The following is a 20,319-nucleotide window of genomic DNA, read 5'->3' as shown; positions in this document are numbered from 1 at the left end:
TGAATTGAACATGTTTTGTGAATTTGAAAAGGGTAAAGCTAATGGCTACCTCAATTACTGTCTTGTGGGAATGTCTGTAGAGTTATCAGGGGACAGAGCAAGAGAAAGCAAACTTTCTGTATTCCTCTAATAAATTATTAAATTCAGAATTTCCTTTGATTCCACAAACTCTAATTTGTTCCTTACTCAAACAACCTTAATAGCTCTCATTATATTTTCATTAACATTGTCTTCAGTTCTTCCACAGAGAGAACCTAATCTGATTATTCAGCCTGAAGTCCCTTTTTCAAACATTTCTGTCTCCTTCAATGGCTAGTGATAAACATCTGATGGTGTTTCTTCTTCACCTACTTGTGCCAGCCAGTCTGTGGTGTCCTTAACACCAGTGTGGTCAGGCTGTCAGGCCTCTTAGGTATAAGCAGTCAAGAAGTGAAAGGTAAGGAATGTATCAATTCTTCCTCCAGGAGGCCTGCAGCAAAAAGGCTGGTCAAGAACGGAGTAGTGCTGAGAGATCCTGCCAGAGTAAACAAGAACAGACAGCCTCTCTTCCAGCCAGCAAACTTCTGCTCCAAAAAGGTCCATTGGCTCAGCCAGTTGGTTGCCCAAGGCAGCTAAGCAGATGGCAGGCCTGCCCTGCAACTTCCTGCTTTAGGGGCCATCCTCTCTGGTATAGCTATTTGAGCTGTCTACCAGCTCCTAACTTAGGGGATGGTTCTAACAGGTCTGTCCACCAACTTCCAATGTTTGGCCACAATTACTTTAGCTACTAAGTTGCCCATGCAAAAATCAGAAAGATTAGGCAGTCTGAACTCTGCAGTCAAGTCATCATATCCCTAAACCCCTCAGCACATTCACCTAACCCAGAGCTTGAGAAAATGATATGGAAATTTTACATGGGTTTTGAGGAATTTTTTGCAACCCTAAGTAATTTACTGGTTTTTTCATTTTCTGTTCCACCTACAGTTTCACGTACCTATTTTCATTTTCTCGTGCTTGTCTTGTGCCACCTACCTATCCATTCAACTAATCATTTTTCCAAGCAAAAAAAAAAAAAAAGAGAGAGAGAGAGAAAGAAAGTCCCACAAATTCTTTCCTTCTTCCTACCTGCTTCTGTTTTTGCACATAGATCACCATTATGCTGGATAGGAATGTTGATAATTTTCAAAATGTGAATATCTCAGTGGAGCATGTAAAAAATACTGATGGTTGAACTTCACCCCAGACCAAATTACTCAGACTCTCTTGAAATGAAGTCCAGGTATCAATATTTTGAGATAAACTTCCTTGGCAGTTCTAACATATAGTCCGGTATGAGAAACACTGATCTGGAAGATTGTTGGTTTCTCCTGGGCACAACCATCTTGGCAGTTGCCATGAAGTGATTGTTGGTAACTGATAAAGTAACATCATCCTCCCAGGCTCTTGCAGCATAAACAAAGGGTGTTGTAGTCATTTCCGGGGGAGGGGGAGGCAGCCCCTGCTGTGTGGTGTGTAGGGTCATTAAGGAAAGTTTTGTTGCAGCAGTGGCACTCATAGAAAGCTTAAAATTATAGTTCTACTTCTATTCTATGAGGAATTTCTATCTAGAAACCTTGCATACACAATAACAATAATTACAAGTAACATGGAATACTATGTAACAATTATTAACATATTCTGTTAACTCACTCTATACTCATAATAACCTGTAAGGTGGGTAGTATTTTTATCCCCATTTTTCACATGAAGGAATTGAAGCAGAGAGACTAAGAGACTTGCCTGGGACAATGAAGGTCGTGCACTGCAGAGTCAGGATTTTGAACCCTAATTGTCTGTCTCCAGGATCTCTGCCCTAAATAACTCTAAGACAGGAGACCAGATCTGGGGCCAAATTCCATTATAGAACCACTTGATTATCTGTGATTCTTTAGGCTGAGCTAAACATTTTCTGTTTTCCAACTCTATTAATGGGTTCTAATATTGCCGTTTGAAGACCAATCTGCTTCACATACGGACATACTCCATTTCATTGTGCGTCACAGGTGCATTTTTCACAAATGGAAGGCTCGTGGCCACCCTGTGTGTGGAGCAACTTTCTCAGTGCTATTCTTCCCACAGCATTTGCTCACTTAGCATCTCTGTGTCACATTTTGGAAATTTTCATGGTATTTCAAACTTTTTCAGTATTATTATATTTGTTATGGTGATCTGTCATCGACGATCTTTGATGTTATATTACTACTATGACTCACCAAAGGCTCAGATGATGGTTAGCAATTTCTAGCAATAAAGTCTTTTTTTAATTAAGGTAAGGACTTTCTTAAAGATGTAATGTTATTGTACTCTTAATAGACTATAGAGCAGTGTAAACACAACTTTTATATCTACTGGTCACACCAAAAAATTTGTGTAACTTGCTTTATTGCTGTGGTCTGGAACTGAAGCTGCAATATCTCTGAGGTATGCCTGTAATAAAGGATTTATATATCTAGGATTATAGGATTACATATAATCTAGGATTAGGGCTGGAAAGGCCTCATAAATCAACACAATCAGTGTTGCCTCTGCATTTTATAGATGTCAAAGCTGAGGGCTAGAACGTTTGAGATATATTCAAGACTACACAGCTAATCAACTTGACTCCTGGCAATATGGTGGACTAACTCTCCAAAGACATTCCCTTGGTACAGATAGCCTAAATTTCTGGATAAAATACAGATAACATTTTTTAATGAATGTCTGATTTATTCATTAAAATCCTTCATTAAACTGATCCCTGTTAAATAGAATGGATGTTTAATGGTCTGTGTGGTTGGGGAACAGAAAATTAAGCCCTAACAGGTTGATAAATTGGATTAAAGACTCACACACAGCCAAAATCCCTGAAACATTGCATCTACAGTGAGAGAGACAGAAAAAATCCACACCACAGAGGAAGTTGGTAGGGTTGACTGCACTGTAAAGATGCTTGGTGAGGAGCTAAATGCAATAAAGAAGGAGGAGGAGAAATAGAAAAAGGAAGAGAAATGTGGCAGAGGAGGAAGAAGAAGAAAGTCTCCTCAGGAAATGTCTCATCACATTGATGAAGACTGGGGGTCAGAATTAATACTAATTAAATGAGCACAGCTATTAATAATTATCTGAACACAAACTGGAGATTTCGTTTCAAGTAGTTGGAGGTAGGTAGCGTCTTGGTCGGAGAAGGCAATGGCACCCCACTCCAGTACTCTTGCCTGGAGAATCCCAGGGATGGGGGAGCCTGGTGGCTGCCGTCTAGGGGGTCACACAGAGTTGGACACGACTGAAGTGAGTTAGCAGCAGCAGCGTCTTGGTACCTGGTGAAATAAAAGCAGATTTTCTTTGGAGGAACAGAGTTCAAATCTAGATCTCACTGAATTTCCACAGATAATTTCAAAAAAAGATGAGTTTACAATCAAATATCACAAAACCCATCAAGAGGAAAGGCACCATAAGCCAGAGTCCACAGAAGAGCAAACTGCAGAATCATACTGCCAAAAATTCAGATCTGGAAACTTTAATGCAGAATATAAAATAATTATGCTTAATATGTTTAAAAATAAAAGAAGATACTGAAACTGTGATGTAAAAACAAATGACAAAACAGACATTTTCAAAAAAACTAAGTAAGCACTTCAGGAAAAAATAATAATTGAAATTAGAAATGTCATAAACAGATTAAGCAACATGTGGTAGATTCAAAGATGAGCCATCAAGATTCCTCTTTAAGGAAGGACTTAACTCAGCTGCAAGGGGTGTGGTCATCAGACAGCCTCCAGCTGTCATCTCCTTTGCCTCAGGTGCCAAAAGCTGCCTTTGCCAATGTCATTGGAGCAGCCTGTATCCAGCGACCGATGAAGGATACAAAAACCCTGATGGTTCCACCCCAATGCAAGACAGCTCTGGTGGGAAATATTCACTCCCTGATGGATTGTTTTGTTTTGCTGAGTCATTTGGTCATGATTGACTCTTTGTGACCCCATGAACTGCAGCACGCCAGGCTTCCCTGTCCTTCACTGTCTCCCGGAGTTTGCTCAAACTCACGCCCATTGAGTCGGTGATGCCATCCAGCCATTTCATCCTCTGTCGTCCCCTTCTTTTCCTGCCCTCAGTCTTTCCCAACATCAAGGTCTTTTCCAAAGAGTGGACTCTGCATCAGGTGGCCAAAGTATTGGAGCTTCAGCATCAGTACTTCCGATGAATATTCAGGGTGGATAACCCTGAGCAGGTATTTTTAAAATTCTTTCATAGCTGCCTCATCTCCAGTACCTGCTTCTCCTGCAACTTAAACATTTTTCTACACCTTATAGCTTTTTGAAATGTGTGAGCCAGACTGTATCAGCTGAGAGGATAACCCTGGATAATGAGACCATAAATTTCTTTGGCTTCCAGCTTCATAACAACAATGTCCACTTTTTTATTATTATTATTCAATCCTCATCTCATGAATCCAGAAACTTAGCTGCTCTCCCACCTACTCCATAGCTTCATCACTCATTATAGGTGTTACTTTAGCGCTTTTCAGAGTAGATTCATGTCCAGATCAGGATTTGCTCTTCCTTTTTCTGAATGTACTGTGTTGTTGATTTATTAGCACTGACTTCACAACCAACAGCACCATAACTCATGCCTGAATGAAGCTTCTCTAACACATACTTTCTCCATAAGACACATCACAACTTTATTTTATTTATTTATTTTTTGCACTTAGGAACACAGAACTTCAGCCCTATGCCCCAGGGGCCATTTTAAACAGCAAAATCACCCCCAAAAAGAACAAAAATGGGGAAAGTATGACACTAAATAGATCGCAAAAAGGACAAGTTTAGAATATGAGAGCTGAGGTAAGAAGGCAGAGTGTCACCTTGTTCAATGCATCAGGCAACTCCCATTTTTAGAGTCCTGCACAAGTTCATGAATTATCATCAAAGTGCTGTGAGGATTGATTTCAGGGATACAAGTAAATTTTAATGAGTAGACAAATTCATAAATAAACTCTGTAAAACAGAAGGATCAACTGTACAACTGAATTATTGCACAGAAATTTCATGAGAATTGGAGAGCTGCTCAGAATTAAGGCATGCTGAGGTTCTTAGATTGCTCAGGAGAGTAACCATACTGATAAATTTTAAATGTTTAAGTTAAATGTTCATGAAAAAGAATAAAAGCAGTATGTGAAGAATAAAAAGTGTGTTTTACTTCCAACAGTCACAACCACAAGATGTCATTTTATACCCATCATAGTAGTAAAAATTAACATCAGTTCACATTAAGCATTTGGTGAGAGTATTCACAAACAGAAATACATATATTGCAAGTGAAAGTGTAAATTGATGGAACCATTTTGACAAAGCTTGTCTATAACCTAAGAAGGCTTATGATATATATTTTAAAGTGTGGTGCCCAGAACAGAATGGTACCCCAGGATGGACTATTCCACACAGGAATCCATTATGTCAGGGCAGAGTGGACTCTTGCTTCCTATGGCTTGAGGCAGATTCTGACTTTGCAGTCACTTCACAACAGCCACATTCTAAAGCATCAACAGAAACTCTAAGAAACAAGGCTAAGCCAGAGCTTCCTCGGTCTATTATTGGAAAGGCAAGGTTTTAGACCTAAAAATAGACATTCCATTATACCAAGTGTTCTGCCTCTATCTGCTACCACCTACTTTATCCTTTTTTCTTTTTTAATTGGAAGATAATTGCTTTACAATGTTGTGTTGGTTTCTGCCGTACAACAACGTGAATCAGTCATAATTATATATACATATATTCCCTCCCTCTCGAGCCTCCCTCTAAATTCTGCCTCCACCGTGCTGCGATCAGGTACCCAGGAAAGGCACAGGGAGCAAACCTTACATATGCGAGATGCCACGCAGTCCTGATGGAAGGGCTCCTCTCTGCCACAGCATCCTCTCCCACTTTTCACCCAGGACATGTTCAGCTTCTAAATATATGTTTAATCCCAGCTTGGAAACTGTTTGAAAAATTGGGTTCCAAGTTCTGGCTCTTGTTGACAACATCTACCCTTTCAGACATGCAGTGCTACTTGACCTTGGTTTGTGCAAAAACTCAGGTACATCTAGAGCAATGAAAACAGCATCAGAGACCACTGCAGGCTTGGCGATGTCAGAGGGAGGTGGAATTTGAGCAGAAAAAAAGAAAGACTCACTCCCGGCCAGTCCTTGGTGCCAGCCTTTCATACATCAGTCAGGCAATGGTGGGTGAGAGCAACTGCTGGGTCATCGAGAAGGTTCTTGGAGCTTCTTTAATGGAGATAATCCAAATAGAACATAGGTTAAGCCACCAGAGACAGAGGAAAGCAGAGGGGAAGCGTGGGGTGAAAACACGATGAAGTAAACCACGTACCGAATGATCAGATCTCTAGATCCCATTTCCCGCCATGATCCCAGAATACCTGCACAGTCAGGACACAGAAACACTCTCCTCTTAAGAAGCCTGAATGGTCCCAGATATCCATATACTACCCTTTGAGAATCCTAACAAGAAACACTAACTTATCATCCTATCTCATTATATAGAGAGAATTCAGTCAGTTTTTTAAACTGAAGCATAGTTGTCTTACTATATATATATATTTAAATATTTATTTGTTTGGCTAGTTGATGTGTGCAGGCCTAGGTGCCACACAGCAGGGGGGATCTTAATTCCCTGACCAGGGATCAAATTGATATCCCCTGCATTGGAAGGCAGATTCTTAACGACTGGACCACCAGGGAAGTCCCTGACTTACAATATTATGTTTCAGGTTTAAAACATAGTGATTCAGTATTTTTATAGCTTATACTCCATATAAAGTTAAATATATTTGTTATACTCCATTGCTATACATGAATGCTCTTTTTTGAGAATTTAAAACATTTTTATGGTGACCCTCAGAAAGACATACCTTTTAAATTGTGACCCAGAACAGCACTTTTATACACACAAATAGAGCTGAAATTAAAGTCATATGTGTCAAATGCTGTTAAACAGTGTTGCTGCTGCTGCTAAGTCACTTCAGTCGTGTCCAACTCTGTGCGACCCCAGAGATGGCAGCCCACCAGGCTCCCCTGTCCCTGGGATTCTCCAGGCAAGAACACTGAGTGGGTTGCCATTTCCTTCTCCAATGCATGAAAGTGAAAAGTGAAAGTGAAGTCACTCAGTCGTGTCCGACTCTTCGAGACCCCATGGACTGCAGCCTACCAGGCTCCTCCGCCCACAGGATTTTCCAGGCAAGAGTACTGGAGTGAGGTGCCATTGCCTTCTCCGGTTAAACAGTGTTAAACAGCATTAAATTCTACTAAATGCAGTCTGCTATTTTCTATTTTATTCGATGAAATTGCATTCCATCCCAACCCCATGCTACTCCACTCCATTGTTTCTCTTTTGTAAGTTGGTGATTAAAAATACACAAAATTGATTTCTCAGCCCCGTGGCCCCCAGTTCAAAGAACACTAGGCTAAAAGAAAAGAAACATTTGCTTGCCCTAACTTTCAAATTTACAACTAATCACTGTAGATCATCAGTGTTCTTTTATGTATGGGAATGGAAAACAAAAGCCATTCAGGTCTTTGAGAAAGGTTGGTAATACGAAAGGGAGATCAAATAGGGAAAGAAGTGTGTGTGTGTGTGTGTGTGTGTGTGTGTGTGTGTGACAGTGGTGGTGGTGGAAAACTTATATACATGAAAGAACGTTAAGAGTCAAAAATTGATATGTAAAGTATTAAAGCATAAATCAATGGACATGGGTTTGGGTGAACTCCAGGAGTTGGTGATGGACAGGGAGGCCTGGTGTGCTGCGGTTCATGGGGTCACAAAGAATCAGACATGACTGAGCGACTGAACTGAACTGAAAGCATAAATGCATTCTATATAGAGAAATAGATGCAAAAAGAAATTTAATTTGGTTACTTCCAAGAAGTAGGACTGGTGGATGGAAAAGATACAGAAAAAATGAACTGCCATTTTTCAATAAAAGCTTTTTAGTACCCTAATTTTTTTAGCTATGGACAATATCACTGCAACAGTATTTCAAAATTTAATTATATTGCAGGAAAATTTTGTCATGGGCTTCAACAGCACTCTTTCCCCCACTCTTTTCCCTGTTATGTCACACATGCAGACTCTTACTCTAACTGGCTTTTTCCAAAGCATCTTTCCTGGTTCAACCTATATCCTCTGTCAAATAGTGCCCCTGAGGTAGGACTGCATGGAATTATGTATGTGATACTGCACATACTATTTCAACTATTTTCTGCATTCATTTACAACTTAAACAATCTCAAACCAGGATTTCAAAAGCTGTATTAACCACTGAAAGCATTTAAATGATGGTTAAGACAACAAAGGAAATATTAGGGGAATCAGAGGCACCTTTTCTGTCCTGGTGGTCTCTAAACATGCAGGTGGTTGTATATTTACATTTCTTCTTGGGGTGGGAGATTTTTTCTTTGAACCAGCCTCAGCACAAGGCATCTCTCATATACTCATCAAAGTGCCATCTGTTTTTTTTCCAGAAATATTGGGGAGGACATTAGTTATGAACACGCTGGCAGCCCCGATTCCCGAATACTTTTCTCTTAAGAGACATTAAACATTTTGAAACAGATTTCTTGGAAAACAGCACAACAGCCTCTCCGGCAGCTTTCATGGTATCCTCAGTGGTTATTTTTGTTCCTCCATCTAAAAACAACAGCATAGAAGGAGGAGGAGAACACATGGGCTCCTCCTGGGGCCAGAACTCTTCTTTAAAATTGCCAAAAAAAAAAAAAAATCTAGCAACAGCTGTGCCCACTGGAAGACAACATTAACTTGTGTGACCTGCCCAGACTTATCAGAATATGAGGGATCAAGTTGTAACCAGCCTCCTTGCAAACGATGGCTTGGATTATTTTGCAGGAAAGGACTAAGATGAGTCATCTTCTTTCCTTTCCGTTCCCTGTAGAGACAGGAGCCTTTGGGAGTGTCCCAAATCCTGGATTCAAACTCAGTGCTGAGAATTCTAGGCGAAAGAGTATGGCAGTGCCATCTTGTAAAGTTCCATTAGAGGGGTCATGGATGACAGCTATTGTCACCTGCCCCAGATCAGGGACAGCTCATGGAACTAGGACTAGGCTGGAAATTAGGACAGCTGGTTTGTGCTTCTGCTGTGCACACACTCACTGTGTAACCTAATGTGGAGCCATCCGCGTCTCTACAGCCCCACCTCCTCAGCTGAGCGACAGGAACAATAACAATTGCTCCACCTTCCCCATGGATAATCAGCAAGTCACATTAGATGGCATATGGAAGCGCTTCATGGAAAGCACAGGGTCCTATACAAGAGGGATCATTTAAAAGATTTTTCATACAAATTTTGAGATAATGAAGATTTTTCTCTAGGATTAAGAACAGAGCCCAGATTGCATTTTTTTCATATAGTGTGCAAATAAAGGCAATTGCTGTATATATGCCTCCTCTGCATATAGTCCAGGTGCCTCCCTATTCAGCCCTCTCCCTGTCCCTCAGGGTGAAACTAACCACACTCCCCACTCCCACCAACACAGTATTTTTTCCTTTATGCCCTCTCTCATGACTCCCAGAAAGTCAGCCACCATCTAGTCCAGAGGCTGTCAATTCAGATGACAGAAGGACCAGGTAAGTGATATAAATGCATGAACTAGCCTGGGTGTGGGAAATGCGGCCACACAGAGATGGCCTACACCACCTAAGGAGCCACCGCTACTCAGCTCCTAAAATTGCCTGGTCTTCAAGTCTTTCAAGAAAATACAGACCCGGAGTTGTATGAGAAATCTTTGAATGTTGAAAGGTTAACCAACAATTTTTAAATGTTTGAATCATCCTAGGGCCAAATCAGAAGCATTTGTGCATGAGCTGAAGGTTTGCAGCCTTTGATCTAGGCTAACTCCTGTATTTTTACAAGTATAAATCCTCAAGTCCTAGAGAACAGCATAGTATAGCTCACAGACTATGTACTTGGAACCAGTGAAGACCAGGGCTCAAATCTCTCATTAGCAGTTAAGTTACCACATGATCATTTGGGTAGGGGTCTTAATTTTGGAACCCCAGTTTCCTCAACTGTGAGAGGGGGTAATTATGCATCTTCCATAAACGTTCTAGAGAAAATGAACAAGATCACAGATAATGCATGAAAATCACCTGGTAGATAATAGGCACTCCGTCTGTGTATGCTCGCGTGTCTAACTCTTTGTGAACTTATGGACTGTTGCCCACCAGGCTCTTCTGTCTGCAGGGGTTCTCCAGGCAAGAATACTGGAGTTGGTTGCCATGCCCTCCTCCAGGGGATATTCCCAACCCAGGGATGGAACCCGTGTTTCCTGCATTGCAAGCAGATTCTTTAGCCACGGAGCCACCAGGGAAGACCAGGCACTGTGTCTCCTTTTCCAAGGCCAATAAGTTAACGGTTATGAAGCAAGAGCCCGTAACTTTTATCTCCTGAATCCACTGGCTCTTTTCCCCACTGTATCCCAGCATTCCTTCACCTGGACAGCTCTCGTTTTCAGAGATGTGAGGCACGATTTGCCTAGGAACTGAGCACAGCAGCAGCACTTTATAGACATCTGCTTTCTGATTCTTTCTTTTCTTAAGCACAAGCCCCACCAACCTGTGTAGGTCTCATTTATTTTTTCTGGAACAAAAGTGACAACCAATGTGAAATGAGACAATAAATCTGTGTTAACATTGCTCTAAATCATAGTAGGCCCCTCCGTGAAACCTGTCCATGAAAAGGCCTGTGAGCCCGAGATCAGCCTCTGATTTGACAGCCTGATGCCTAAGGAATATGTTTTAAAATATAGATTTTATTATTATTCAAATACAGTGAGGCCAACAGATAAAGAGATGATTGCTATTGAAAAGGTAGTTTGTAAAGAAATTTTAAAAAATAGAAGCTTAAAAAATGTTCATCTTTATCCAGAAAATAATCTACAAGAAGATTCAGATTACATATTAATTAGCAGGGAGGTGAATCAAGTTGAAAGAATATGGAACATTATCAACATATTCACTAATAAATAGTGAGTATTTTCTAATGTTTCTATGTCTTATAGTTTCCCAGCTTCTCCAAGTTTTATACTATTGTTATAGTTTGTTCTATGTTATTATTATAATTTTTCTATAACATTTAACAGGTTTCAATAGACAATGAGTACTTAATAAATATGCAATAATGATTATTAATATTAATTAAAGCTGTTGAAAATTTTTAGAAAAGAAAAGGTAGTTTGTAACTTTCAGTTCCCAAGCACCAAGGTTGGTTGAGAAGCAGAGGAGGAAAATTAGGCCAGAAGCTTTACTGTAGTTTCTGCAGAAAGGAACAGGCAAGGCAAGGAAAGTAGCTTTAAGGGTGGCTAGTTTAAAGAATTTCAGTGGGCTCTGAGGTGTAGAGGTTGTTTCTAGTGGTCTGGTACCTGGTCATGGTGATTAGGGCAGGGGGACAGTGAGGTCCTGAGAGCTCATAAAGGAGGTGTTTGAGGAACCGGCTCTGGTTGGCATATGAAAGCTGTGCTTACAGGCAAGTCCTTTACTATGTCTTGGCTACCCCTGTGAGGAGCAGTCCCTTTCTGGGTCACCAAGGTCCCAGATATCAAAGTATTAGGAATACAGAAAATACAAAGGCATGATTAATACAGAGTATCTTCAAACTAGTAAGTACTGCCCCCTCCACACATCCCTGGAAAGATATCAGAATGTCAAAGAGGAAGTTTCCATAACAGGCTCGCAGAATAAGAAAGAGGGAGGGTGACTAAAATCCTCCACTGGGAAAGGACCCTTGTGTAGGAATAGAAGAAGAGACGGTCAAGGCACCCAGAGAAGAAAGGCAGCAAAACAGTAACGCACCCAGGAGCTCAAAGAAAGTTTCCACACGCTGCTAAGAAAAAGAAAGTCTTGAGGGTGGGTGGAGCTCCAGGTAAGCGTGGTCCATGGCCTTAGTCTCTTAACATCTTGGCTACTTTTTCTAAGGTTAAATGAAGCCCCGCTTTCTCTGAGTGGAGAAAATTAAATTTGAATACAGAGACTGCAATGGAATGAAGGTAATTCTGCTTGAGTGCATTGACCTTTATCAACCATTTAACCATAATTTCTGGAGCATGAATCCAATGTTAGGCATACTCTGCGACTGTTCCTATAAAGAAGGATCCTTCTCTTCTGGCTCAGGACCAGGCCATCATTCTCAAGCATCCCGAGACAGGGAAAGAAAAATAAAATTCACGGAGTTCTGAAATCTAGTTAAAGAATAGTTGTAGGAGACAACGAAAATAGCAGTCAGGCAGCATAAATCTCCAGAGAATATGAGTTTTCTTCCTGTGACTGGCTGAAAAAACAATTATATTTCTCAATATTCCTCCAACTGAGACTTGGATTCAGCACTTGATAACACACAAATTGCTGGTTTGAGGCTCTTTTTTTCAATTGCACTAGATAGTTAGGAAAGAATGGCTAGGCACACATAGGCAGACCCAAGCTTATACAAAAAAACTTTTAAAAGCAGAATATCAAGGATTTTCAAGACTGGACAACTTTTTACTATTTAAGAAAAAATATTTTTATTTGCAAGAAATGGAAATACAAAAGCATAACAATTTAAATTCATTTTTTTCCAAACTAAATACAAGTATCCTACAAAGCATTTGCTTTTTTTTTTTTTGTATTTACTTAACTATGATAAAGAATAAAAAGCCATTAAAAAAAAACAGCGTGATAATGACAGATAATAGACTCACAATATATTTAGACTTAAACATTACTGGTCTATATAACCTGTTACCAAAGAGAGAAAGCTCAGCCTGTCAGCACAAACATTAAAGCTCATGGTTGATTATAGTCCAGAATCTGTTCAGTATTGTTTAAAAACGGTCACCCACAATTTGTCAAAGAGTGCTGGTGTTTTTCGTAGACTCAGAAAATATTCCGTCTGAAAGGGAGATTTGCTGAACAGTGTAGGCCATGGGTCCATGGTGCAAAAAGTTCATGTTCTCAGTCAGCTGGTGAGCAAGCGAGAGGAACAGAGAAACAGCTAAAATTGCTGGTGTTGCTTTCCCAGGATGCAGAGGCTGCTAGCTGTAACTATAGAGGATGGGATGAACTGAACAGATGAACATCTGCACTATGAGGCAAAAACCCCTCAACTTTGCACAGCGGGGCCAGCCCAGGGAGTAGGAGGCACTGCATTCTCCGCCCAGAGGAACTTCAAAGCTTACAGTGTGCTCACGCAGAAAGAGATCTGTTCAACCTAATCCACAAATTGCTGCACCTCCCATATCACTTAGCTGTTTATCATCTCATAATAATTAGTTGCCCTTGTTTTCTCTTTCTATAACATTAAAAGACTTATTTAGTATATGTGTGCATGCTAAGTCACTACAGTCATGTCCGACTCTGTGATCCTATGGACTGTAGCCCACCAGGCTCTTCTACCCACCAGATTCTCCAGGCAAGAATACTAGAGTGGATTGCCATCCCCCCCGCCATCCCTCCAGGGGATCTTCCTGACCCAGGAAATGAACCTATGTCTCTGGCAGCTCCTGCATTGCTGGTGGATTTTTTTACTGCTGAGTCACCAAGGAATCCCTTACTTAGCACCCAGCATTTAGTAAGTGTTCAAGAATTATCATTTTCCTTCCTTCCAGAAACTCAGACATAGCATTCCTGAATTTTCTGTTACCCAAAATGGCAACATGAAATATGTCCTGTGGTAGGTGGTACTGACCCTTTGGCCATGGAGACATGGAGCCTGAATCCTCAAAGGTACTGGATTCTTCTGTGCCAAGAAAATGTTCTGCTCTGAGGATTTATAATACCTTGAATCCTGGCTGGCCATTTTCTGATGTAACTGCACCTTGGAAAAATGGGATTTTCCTAATGGACGTTACTCTGTTTCTTTTCTCCTGATGTATAGATGTGATCAAGGCTCACTTTTAGGAAAGCAGTTTTTGAGCCTTTGGAAGTTTCGTCATCCAAACCCACTTCAATTTAGTACTACCAGGGTGTATACAAAAACTCCCAATGACAAGGTGGCCCTCAGTCATCCTGGATCAAATATAAGGCACATGTAACACACAAATGAGTATCCAAGACAAGGGAGGAATGTATTCTTGTGTGTATCTATGTGTATCTATGTGTGTGCCCACACAAGGGGTGGGGGAAGGGAGGGAAAGAGAGAGCTGGCACTGGGGCCTTTTGAATAGTTACTGATTAATGAAGCTTCCTCAGGCCCCTTACTCCCCAATATCCACTAGGGCCTCTTGCAACACTCTTTCTTGGGAATGAATGACAACTCAATGAATGAATGGGTGAGTGAATAAAAGAAGAATCTGAATTCTGTCTCTGGCTGCTTCACAGGCCTCTACTCTTTCCCAGAGCTGTCCTCCCAGAGGGTCTTATCCGATCACATGTCTCCTAACTGTCTCAGCTAAAAAGCATTCAAAGAAAACGACCTTGACCAGAGCACTACCTGCTAATGGTCTGTCTGCACTGCAAGCAGGAGAGCTAGTGTCTGGAATAAAGACTGGACTCCACAGAACTGAATTACTGACAAGAGCACTTGGCAGAGAAGGGGGAGGCTACAGCCTTCTCCTCCATCTCCCATTTCCCCACGTTAGCAAGGCCGCACGGATGCTCCATCTCCCCGATGGGAAGCGGGAGGTCTCTGAGCGTGCACCCTGTGCACAGACGACATGTGTGTTCAGAGGAGCTGGCCCTGAGGGTCTCTGATCCTTGTCTTTTGCTCAGTGTGAGAACACAGAGGAAGGAGACACAAAGTGCAAAAAAAACCACAAATTTTTAATAAAACACTTGTGTCAAAAATTCTGGACACTGACTCACTGCCAGAACAAAGGTGAACCAGTTCAACACTCTTGCTCCAAGGACACATGAGAATCACAGCCCTCTCTTGGCATTCAGGCATGAGGAAGGAAAAAACCCCACGGTATTTATAGTTGGTTTGTAAATAAGTTGCACTAAAAGTTGCTTTCACAATCTGCAAATGAGGTCTCTAAATCAAAATCATTTATACTAATAAAAAGGTTATCTAATTTTGCCTATACTGGTGTCAAAACTCATCCCCACCTCCTGCCCAAAAGGAGCAACCTAGTTCAGCTGTCAGGTTTTTATATAACACTCTCTTTATGTGAGCTAGGCTCCAGAGTCCTAACACTTCACAGAAATCCTTTCTTAAACTTGGCACTGAGGCCTTTCATTTACAGTAGCCATTTCTAAGTGCAAAGTCCAGAGCTGTGAATAGAACCACGCTGGGGAGTCTGGGTTACTCAGGTCTCACCCAGTGAAAAAAGTATGTGTTCTCTGAACTTTTTACAAGACATCTCCTCCACTAGGCTAATCAAAGAAAGGGAAGAGGAAAACCTGCTGACATGATGGAAAATATATTAGTATATTTATCATGAACATTGATTCTTTATGATTGATGGTTGTGCTAACAGTCTCAAATTTTCCAAACCTGAGGTTCCAAAGCCGAAAGCCTGCCACTATTTAACATCTTCAGGGCTAACCAGGTATTACTGACTCATCTATGCTATGGGATGGTTCTGGGGGGAAAACAAATCCACTGACGTTGTGAGCTTAACCCTGGAAGAGAAAATGTGCACATTAACTATTTAGAACCAATCTGGTGTTATCCAACTCTTCTGCATCCTCTGGACTCCTTTACATTCTCCTTAAGGGGTAACTGTTTAGCTCCTCTTCTTCGCCTGAGCAAGGAGTGGGGAGCAGAGGTCTTTCTCAAAATAGCAGCAACTGGTCCTTGGGTCCCCTTACAATGGCCATTTGAGCCCTCAGGCTGATGTCCTCAGTCTCTAGACATAGATTCAGTTCTGGAAGAATGGCTGCCCAGAGATCAAGCCCTGCTGTTTGGAGGGCTGGAGAGAGTGAGGTCAAGTGAGGAAATAAAATCCTCAAGGCACTAAGGATGGGCCCTAGGAGTTGGTTGTCCTTTGCCTTCTTCCTCTTTACTCAGAAGAAGAGGTTTTCCACTCGGGCTGATCCAGGAGCCTTAAAAACCCGATCTGCTTCCAGTGTGTCAGTGGGTAAGCTGACCCATTCTCACCGACACAGGAAAAGCATCACTTTCTAATCATCCAAATACTAGAGTTAATAGTACCTTCTCACCTTCTTAGCCACCCTTGACCCCACCCCATGGGCTGCCTGTGCCTGATAATTACATGACACATTAAAGAGAGGGGTGGGTCAGTACTGGCCCTTGGTTGGCAGACACCAGCTGGACCCAGGAAGGTCTAGAGCAGAAGAGAAGGAGAGAGTAAAGCAGACAGAAACAGAAGGGAACAGGGCATGTACTAGCAACCCTCCTTCCACACGGCGCAGCCTGTCTGGTCTCACCCTTTGCTGGCCAATGGATGGGACAGCGAGAGGCGACCACTGTGATCCTGATCCAGATTTACACAGCGCCAAGAAGAGGAACTTGGCCATCTCCCTGTCGGAACTTTCTCCATCACAGTAGGGAGAGAGAGGAAATCACTGACGGTGAGCCCTGAAGGTACCAGATCTGCTTATGAGTTCATTGTTGTTCAGTCTCTAAGTCGTATCTGATGCTTTGCAACTCCATGGGACTGCAGCACACCAAGCTTCCCTGTCCTTCAGTATCTCCCGGAGTTTGCTCAGACTCGTGTCCAATGAGTCCACTGCTTATGAGGTCTCATGGCAAATGTTAATGACGCCAAATTCTGTGGCTGGTATGGAACAGAGGGCCCAGGAGTGGCTTAATCTCTCCTACGTACAGGTTCCAATGACAAAAGAGATGAGAAAATCAGAGACAACAGAGTTCAAACTAAATGTGCTTCAGCTACTTCTAAAAATAAAAAACAAAATGTGAGCAAATTTCTTACACAAAATCTTTTACAAGCTAGGGAAAAACATTTAAGGGGAGCCTTCTACATTATACAATAAAACGTCTATTTCTATTTCTTATTTGTATGAAAGAGGAAAGTTTTTTTTTTTTTAAACTACAAAAGTTACTCTTAATCATTAAAAAAAAGAAGTAGGTTGGGGGATTAGGTCGTGTCTCTTTGGGTGAGCTGCAAAGTGGCCAAACCTGACTAGAAAAGGTAAGACAGATACACAAATGTAGCCTGCTCTGACCCCAGGAGCAGGCCTCAGGCCCAGCCCTCTGTATGGAGGCAGAAGAGGAAGGGAAAGCAGACGTGTCAGGGGAGGTGGGGAAAACTGGGCTAGCATGGCTGTCTGAAACGCCTGGGGTCAGGGCTTCCCTGGCACGGGCACAGGCCAGAAAAAGCACCTGTCCACAGAGCCTCAGACCTGAGCCCTGCTCCGTCTTCTCTGAGTTCATGCTTCAGGAGGACACGTGCTTAGGGAGGTTCCCCAACTATAATTAGAAGCCTCCAGCAAAAAAAAAAAAAAAGAAGAAAACACAAAACAAAACATGGCCTGGAAGAATGGGGAATCCCAGAGTCCAGGCCGCCCTCTTCGCTCCACAGGCCAACAGAGGACCTTGTGAGCCTGGAGGGGAGGCGTCCGGATGTCTTCAGTGGTCGCCCAGGGAAGCCTCTGCAAGCTAATAAATACTATTTACAAATGGGGAGGAGAAGCCAGGGAGGCAGAACTAGGGGCGTGTGGGGACACAGACTGTGAAATCCTACAAGCAACATGGTGGGGCAGGTTTGCCTGGAGTAGAGAAGCCTGATTCCTTCAGGCATTGCACTTGCGGCCTGAGAGTACGAAAGGGGCGCCTTGCTCCAGCGAAGGGGCCCTGGGCCGGGGCCCCGGGCAGAGCGGCAGGGGGCGCCCGCGGGGCACCGCAGAGCCAGGCTGAGGAAGGCAGGACGTCAGTCAGTGCTTCGCCAGAGCATCCTGGTATTTTTGTGGGGTCTCGAGTGAACAACAGTCAGCTCTTCTTCAAGGAGGCGGTCACACCCACCCCGGTGAGAATCGGGCCGTATCTTTTTGGCACTGTCGGTAGAAACAAGCCTGCTTGTCCCACCCCGACCGAAGATAATTGCCTATGGCAGTAAGCGAGGGACGGGGCGGGCTCCTCTGCAGGGAGGGACATGGGACCGGGGGAGGTGCTCTCTCACCGCAGGCGGAAATTCCAGGCCGTCCGTCCTCCCATCCAGAGCCAGGACCGCCGGTCCAGGTTTTCGTCCAGATTGGGTGGGCAAAAAGGAAAAGCTTATGACAAAAGGTGGTTTGGAGAGGTAAAGGCTAAGTGAAGAGACAGAGGGAGGTGGTGATAGCCTCTTTAAAAGGTGGCGTTCACTCTTCTGTCGAGTTCTACGACTTTTAGTGTCTCATTCCCCTCCAGGTTGGTGCTGACCCTGCGAAAGCATCAGAAGGAGAAAGAAGTCTCACCATCATGCTTGGCAGGGTGGCACAATCATCCCATGACTGGACTCAGTGGGCTGGCCCACGCACGCCTCTTGTCTTCTTCCCTCCCAGCAGCACTTCTCCGTTCCAAGGTCTCCTGCTACTTGCCTGTCCACCGTCCACATTCCTCCTTTATCCTCATGCCAAAGGAGACATCCCAACCCAAAGGATAAACCTGGTGGTTTGATACTGATTCCTTGTATTTTGCTTAAAATTACTGTATTTATTGAGGATAAATACCCATGCTAAACCCTGGGAAGGAGAAAATAAAAGGATAAAGGCTGATCCTTAGTCTAGAATAAACTTTTAAAAAAAAATTTAGATAAAGATGAAACCTTTATACAGATTAAAAGATTCTAGATGAAGGTTAAAAAAACAAACCCCAAACTATCATGAAATAACAATAAATATAACACAGAAAATAAATACATTATTACATTGTGTAACAGCCTAGAACACCTTGTAGGCCGTCAGAGGAAGGTGATGAGGACTCTGGTATCAGGGAGACATCCCAGAACAAGAGGGATTTCAATGGGGCCTTGAATAGCGGAGAGAAGACTTTTGTCATGAGCCAAGTTACTGAAAGGTTAAGTCTTTTCTGGCTCCCAAGAGTAGTCTTCTCTGGCTTCTACAATTCTCTCTAGGAAATAATAGTAATATCTAACCTTGTAAAGTATTTCAAAGGATTTATATGTTACACTTACCTAGTTCTTAAAATAATAAGTGCTATAAATGTTAAATATGCATGTAGAATATAAATATATAAAAGTATATATAATTACAAACTTTCCAATGCAGCATTAGGGGAGGAAAGCTAAAAAATTTGAAACAAAACCTTTCCTACTTGTATTGGAATAGCATTATCTCTAGGAGGCACGAGTTCTGCTAGACCACCAACCACACCACGTATAACCAGGATTGTATGCAGACACTCCTTCCCATGTCATATAGTGTGCTCAGGTACCTCCCCTGCAGGATAACAATCCCCAGCAGTATACAAGTCTTTATGTTTATACAAGGACTCTTCCTCATAACTATCTAAAGGAAACAACTCATGGAGAATTGGAGACAAATATATGTTATTTTCAATAATAGAAACACAAGAACAGTGCCTCTCAAAGTGTCCTTCAGTATTAATATATAACTATCTAAGTATAATTAACGCATGTTTGCATGTGTGCTAAATCACTTCAGTCGTGTCCAACTCTTTGCGACCCCACGGACTGTAGCCCGCCAGGCTCCTCTATCCATGGGATTCTCCAGGCAAGAATACTGGCATGGGTTGCCATGCCCTCCTCCAGGGGACCTTCCTGACCTAGGGATCGAACCTGGGTCTCTTATGTCTCCTGCCCTGTCAGGCAAGTTCTTTACCACTAGCGCCACCTGGGAAGCCCTAATGCATGTTTATTTACATGTAAATCATAAAACTACTTATTGACATATAACGTGACATATATGTATCTCTAGTTGGAAGGAAGCTTGGAAATGTGCCTTGAGGCAGCATTTATAGAGCAAGTACACTGCTGTTACTGGACTGTATGTTTACTTGTGAGACTCTGAGGAGAGGAAGAAGACAGGGAGGAAGGGAGTCAAGCCCTTTCCCCAATTATTGGGGTCTCCACTGCCAGCTCCCCAGTGGCATAGCAGATACGGGGCCAGCTCTCACCATGTCTCTTCCCCAGTCTCTGTGAGGGCCAGCTGTTGACAGACAATGGACTCTCCAGAGCCCAGGTGCTGGAAATACGTCCTGAAAAAGCCAAGGGTTGGACCAGGCCAATGGGAAAGTCTACTCTGCACGCTGCAGTTTGCTGATTCATAACCCACCATTGGGGCCTTAGAGGAGGCAAACCCGTGTCTGTTTGACTTACATGTGCTGCTGCAGCTCCAACAGCACTGATTTCTCCAGGCTGGTCTCATTTGAGATAATGAAATGGGGAAGATCCAC

The 20,319-nt window shown here is 42.5% G+C and overlaps 1 protein-coding gene across 1 annotated transcript in view; it reads right to left on the bottom strand.

The window, feature by feature from the left end:
• Positions 1-12,542: 12,542 nt before the first annotated feature.
• CREB3L2 (cAMP responsive element binding protein 3-like 2) overlaps positions 12,543-20,319 on the bottom strand; it is a 130,850-nt gene continuing 123,073 nt past the window's right edge. The window contains exons 13-14 of the mRNA XM_010852773.1: positions 20,243-20,319; positions 12,543-18,325 (exon numbers count right to left, since the gene is read on the bottom strand). Coding sequence (XP_010851075.1) covers positions 18,250-18,325; positions 20,243-20,319 — 153 coding nt within the window. The 3' untranslated portion in view covers positions 12,543-18,249. The remainder of the gene's footprint in view (positions 18,326-20,242) is intronic.

Source organism: Bison bison, unplaced genomic scaffold (genome assembly GCF_000754665.1).
Source record: "Bison bison bison isolate TAMUID 2011002044 unplaced genomic scaffold, Bison_UMD1.0 scf7180017864315, whole genome shotgun sequence".
NCBI lineage: Eukaryota > Metazoa > Chordata > Mammalia > Artiodactyla > Bovidae > Bison > Bison bison.
This window is presented reverse-complemented; position numbering and strand designations above follow the sequence as displayed.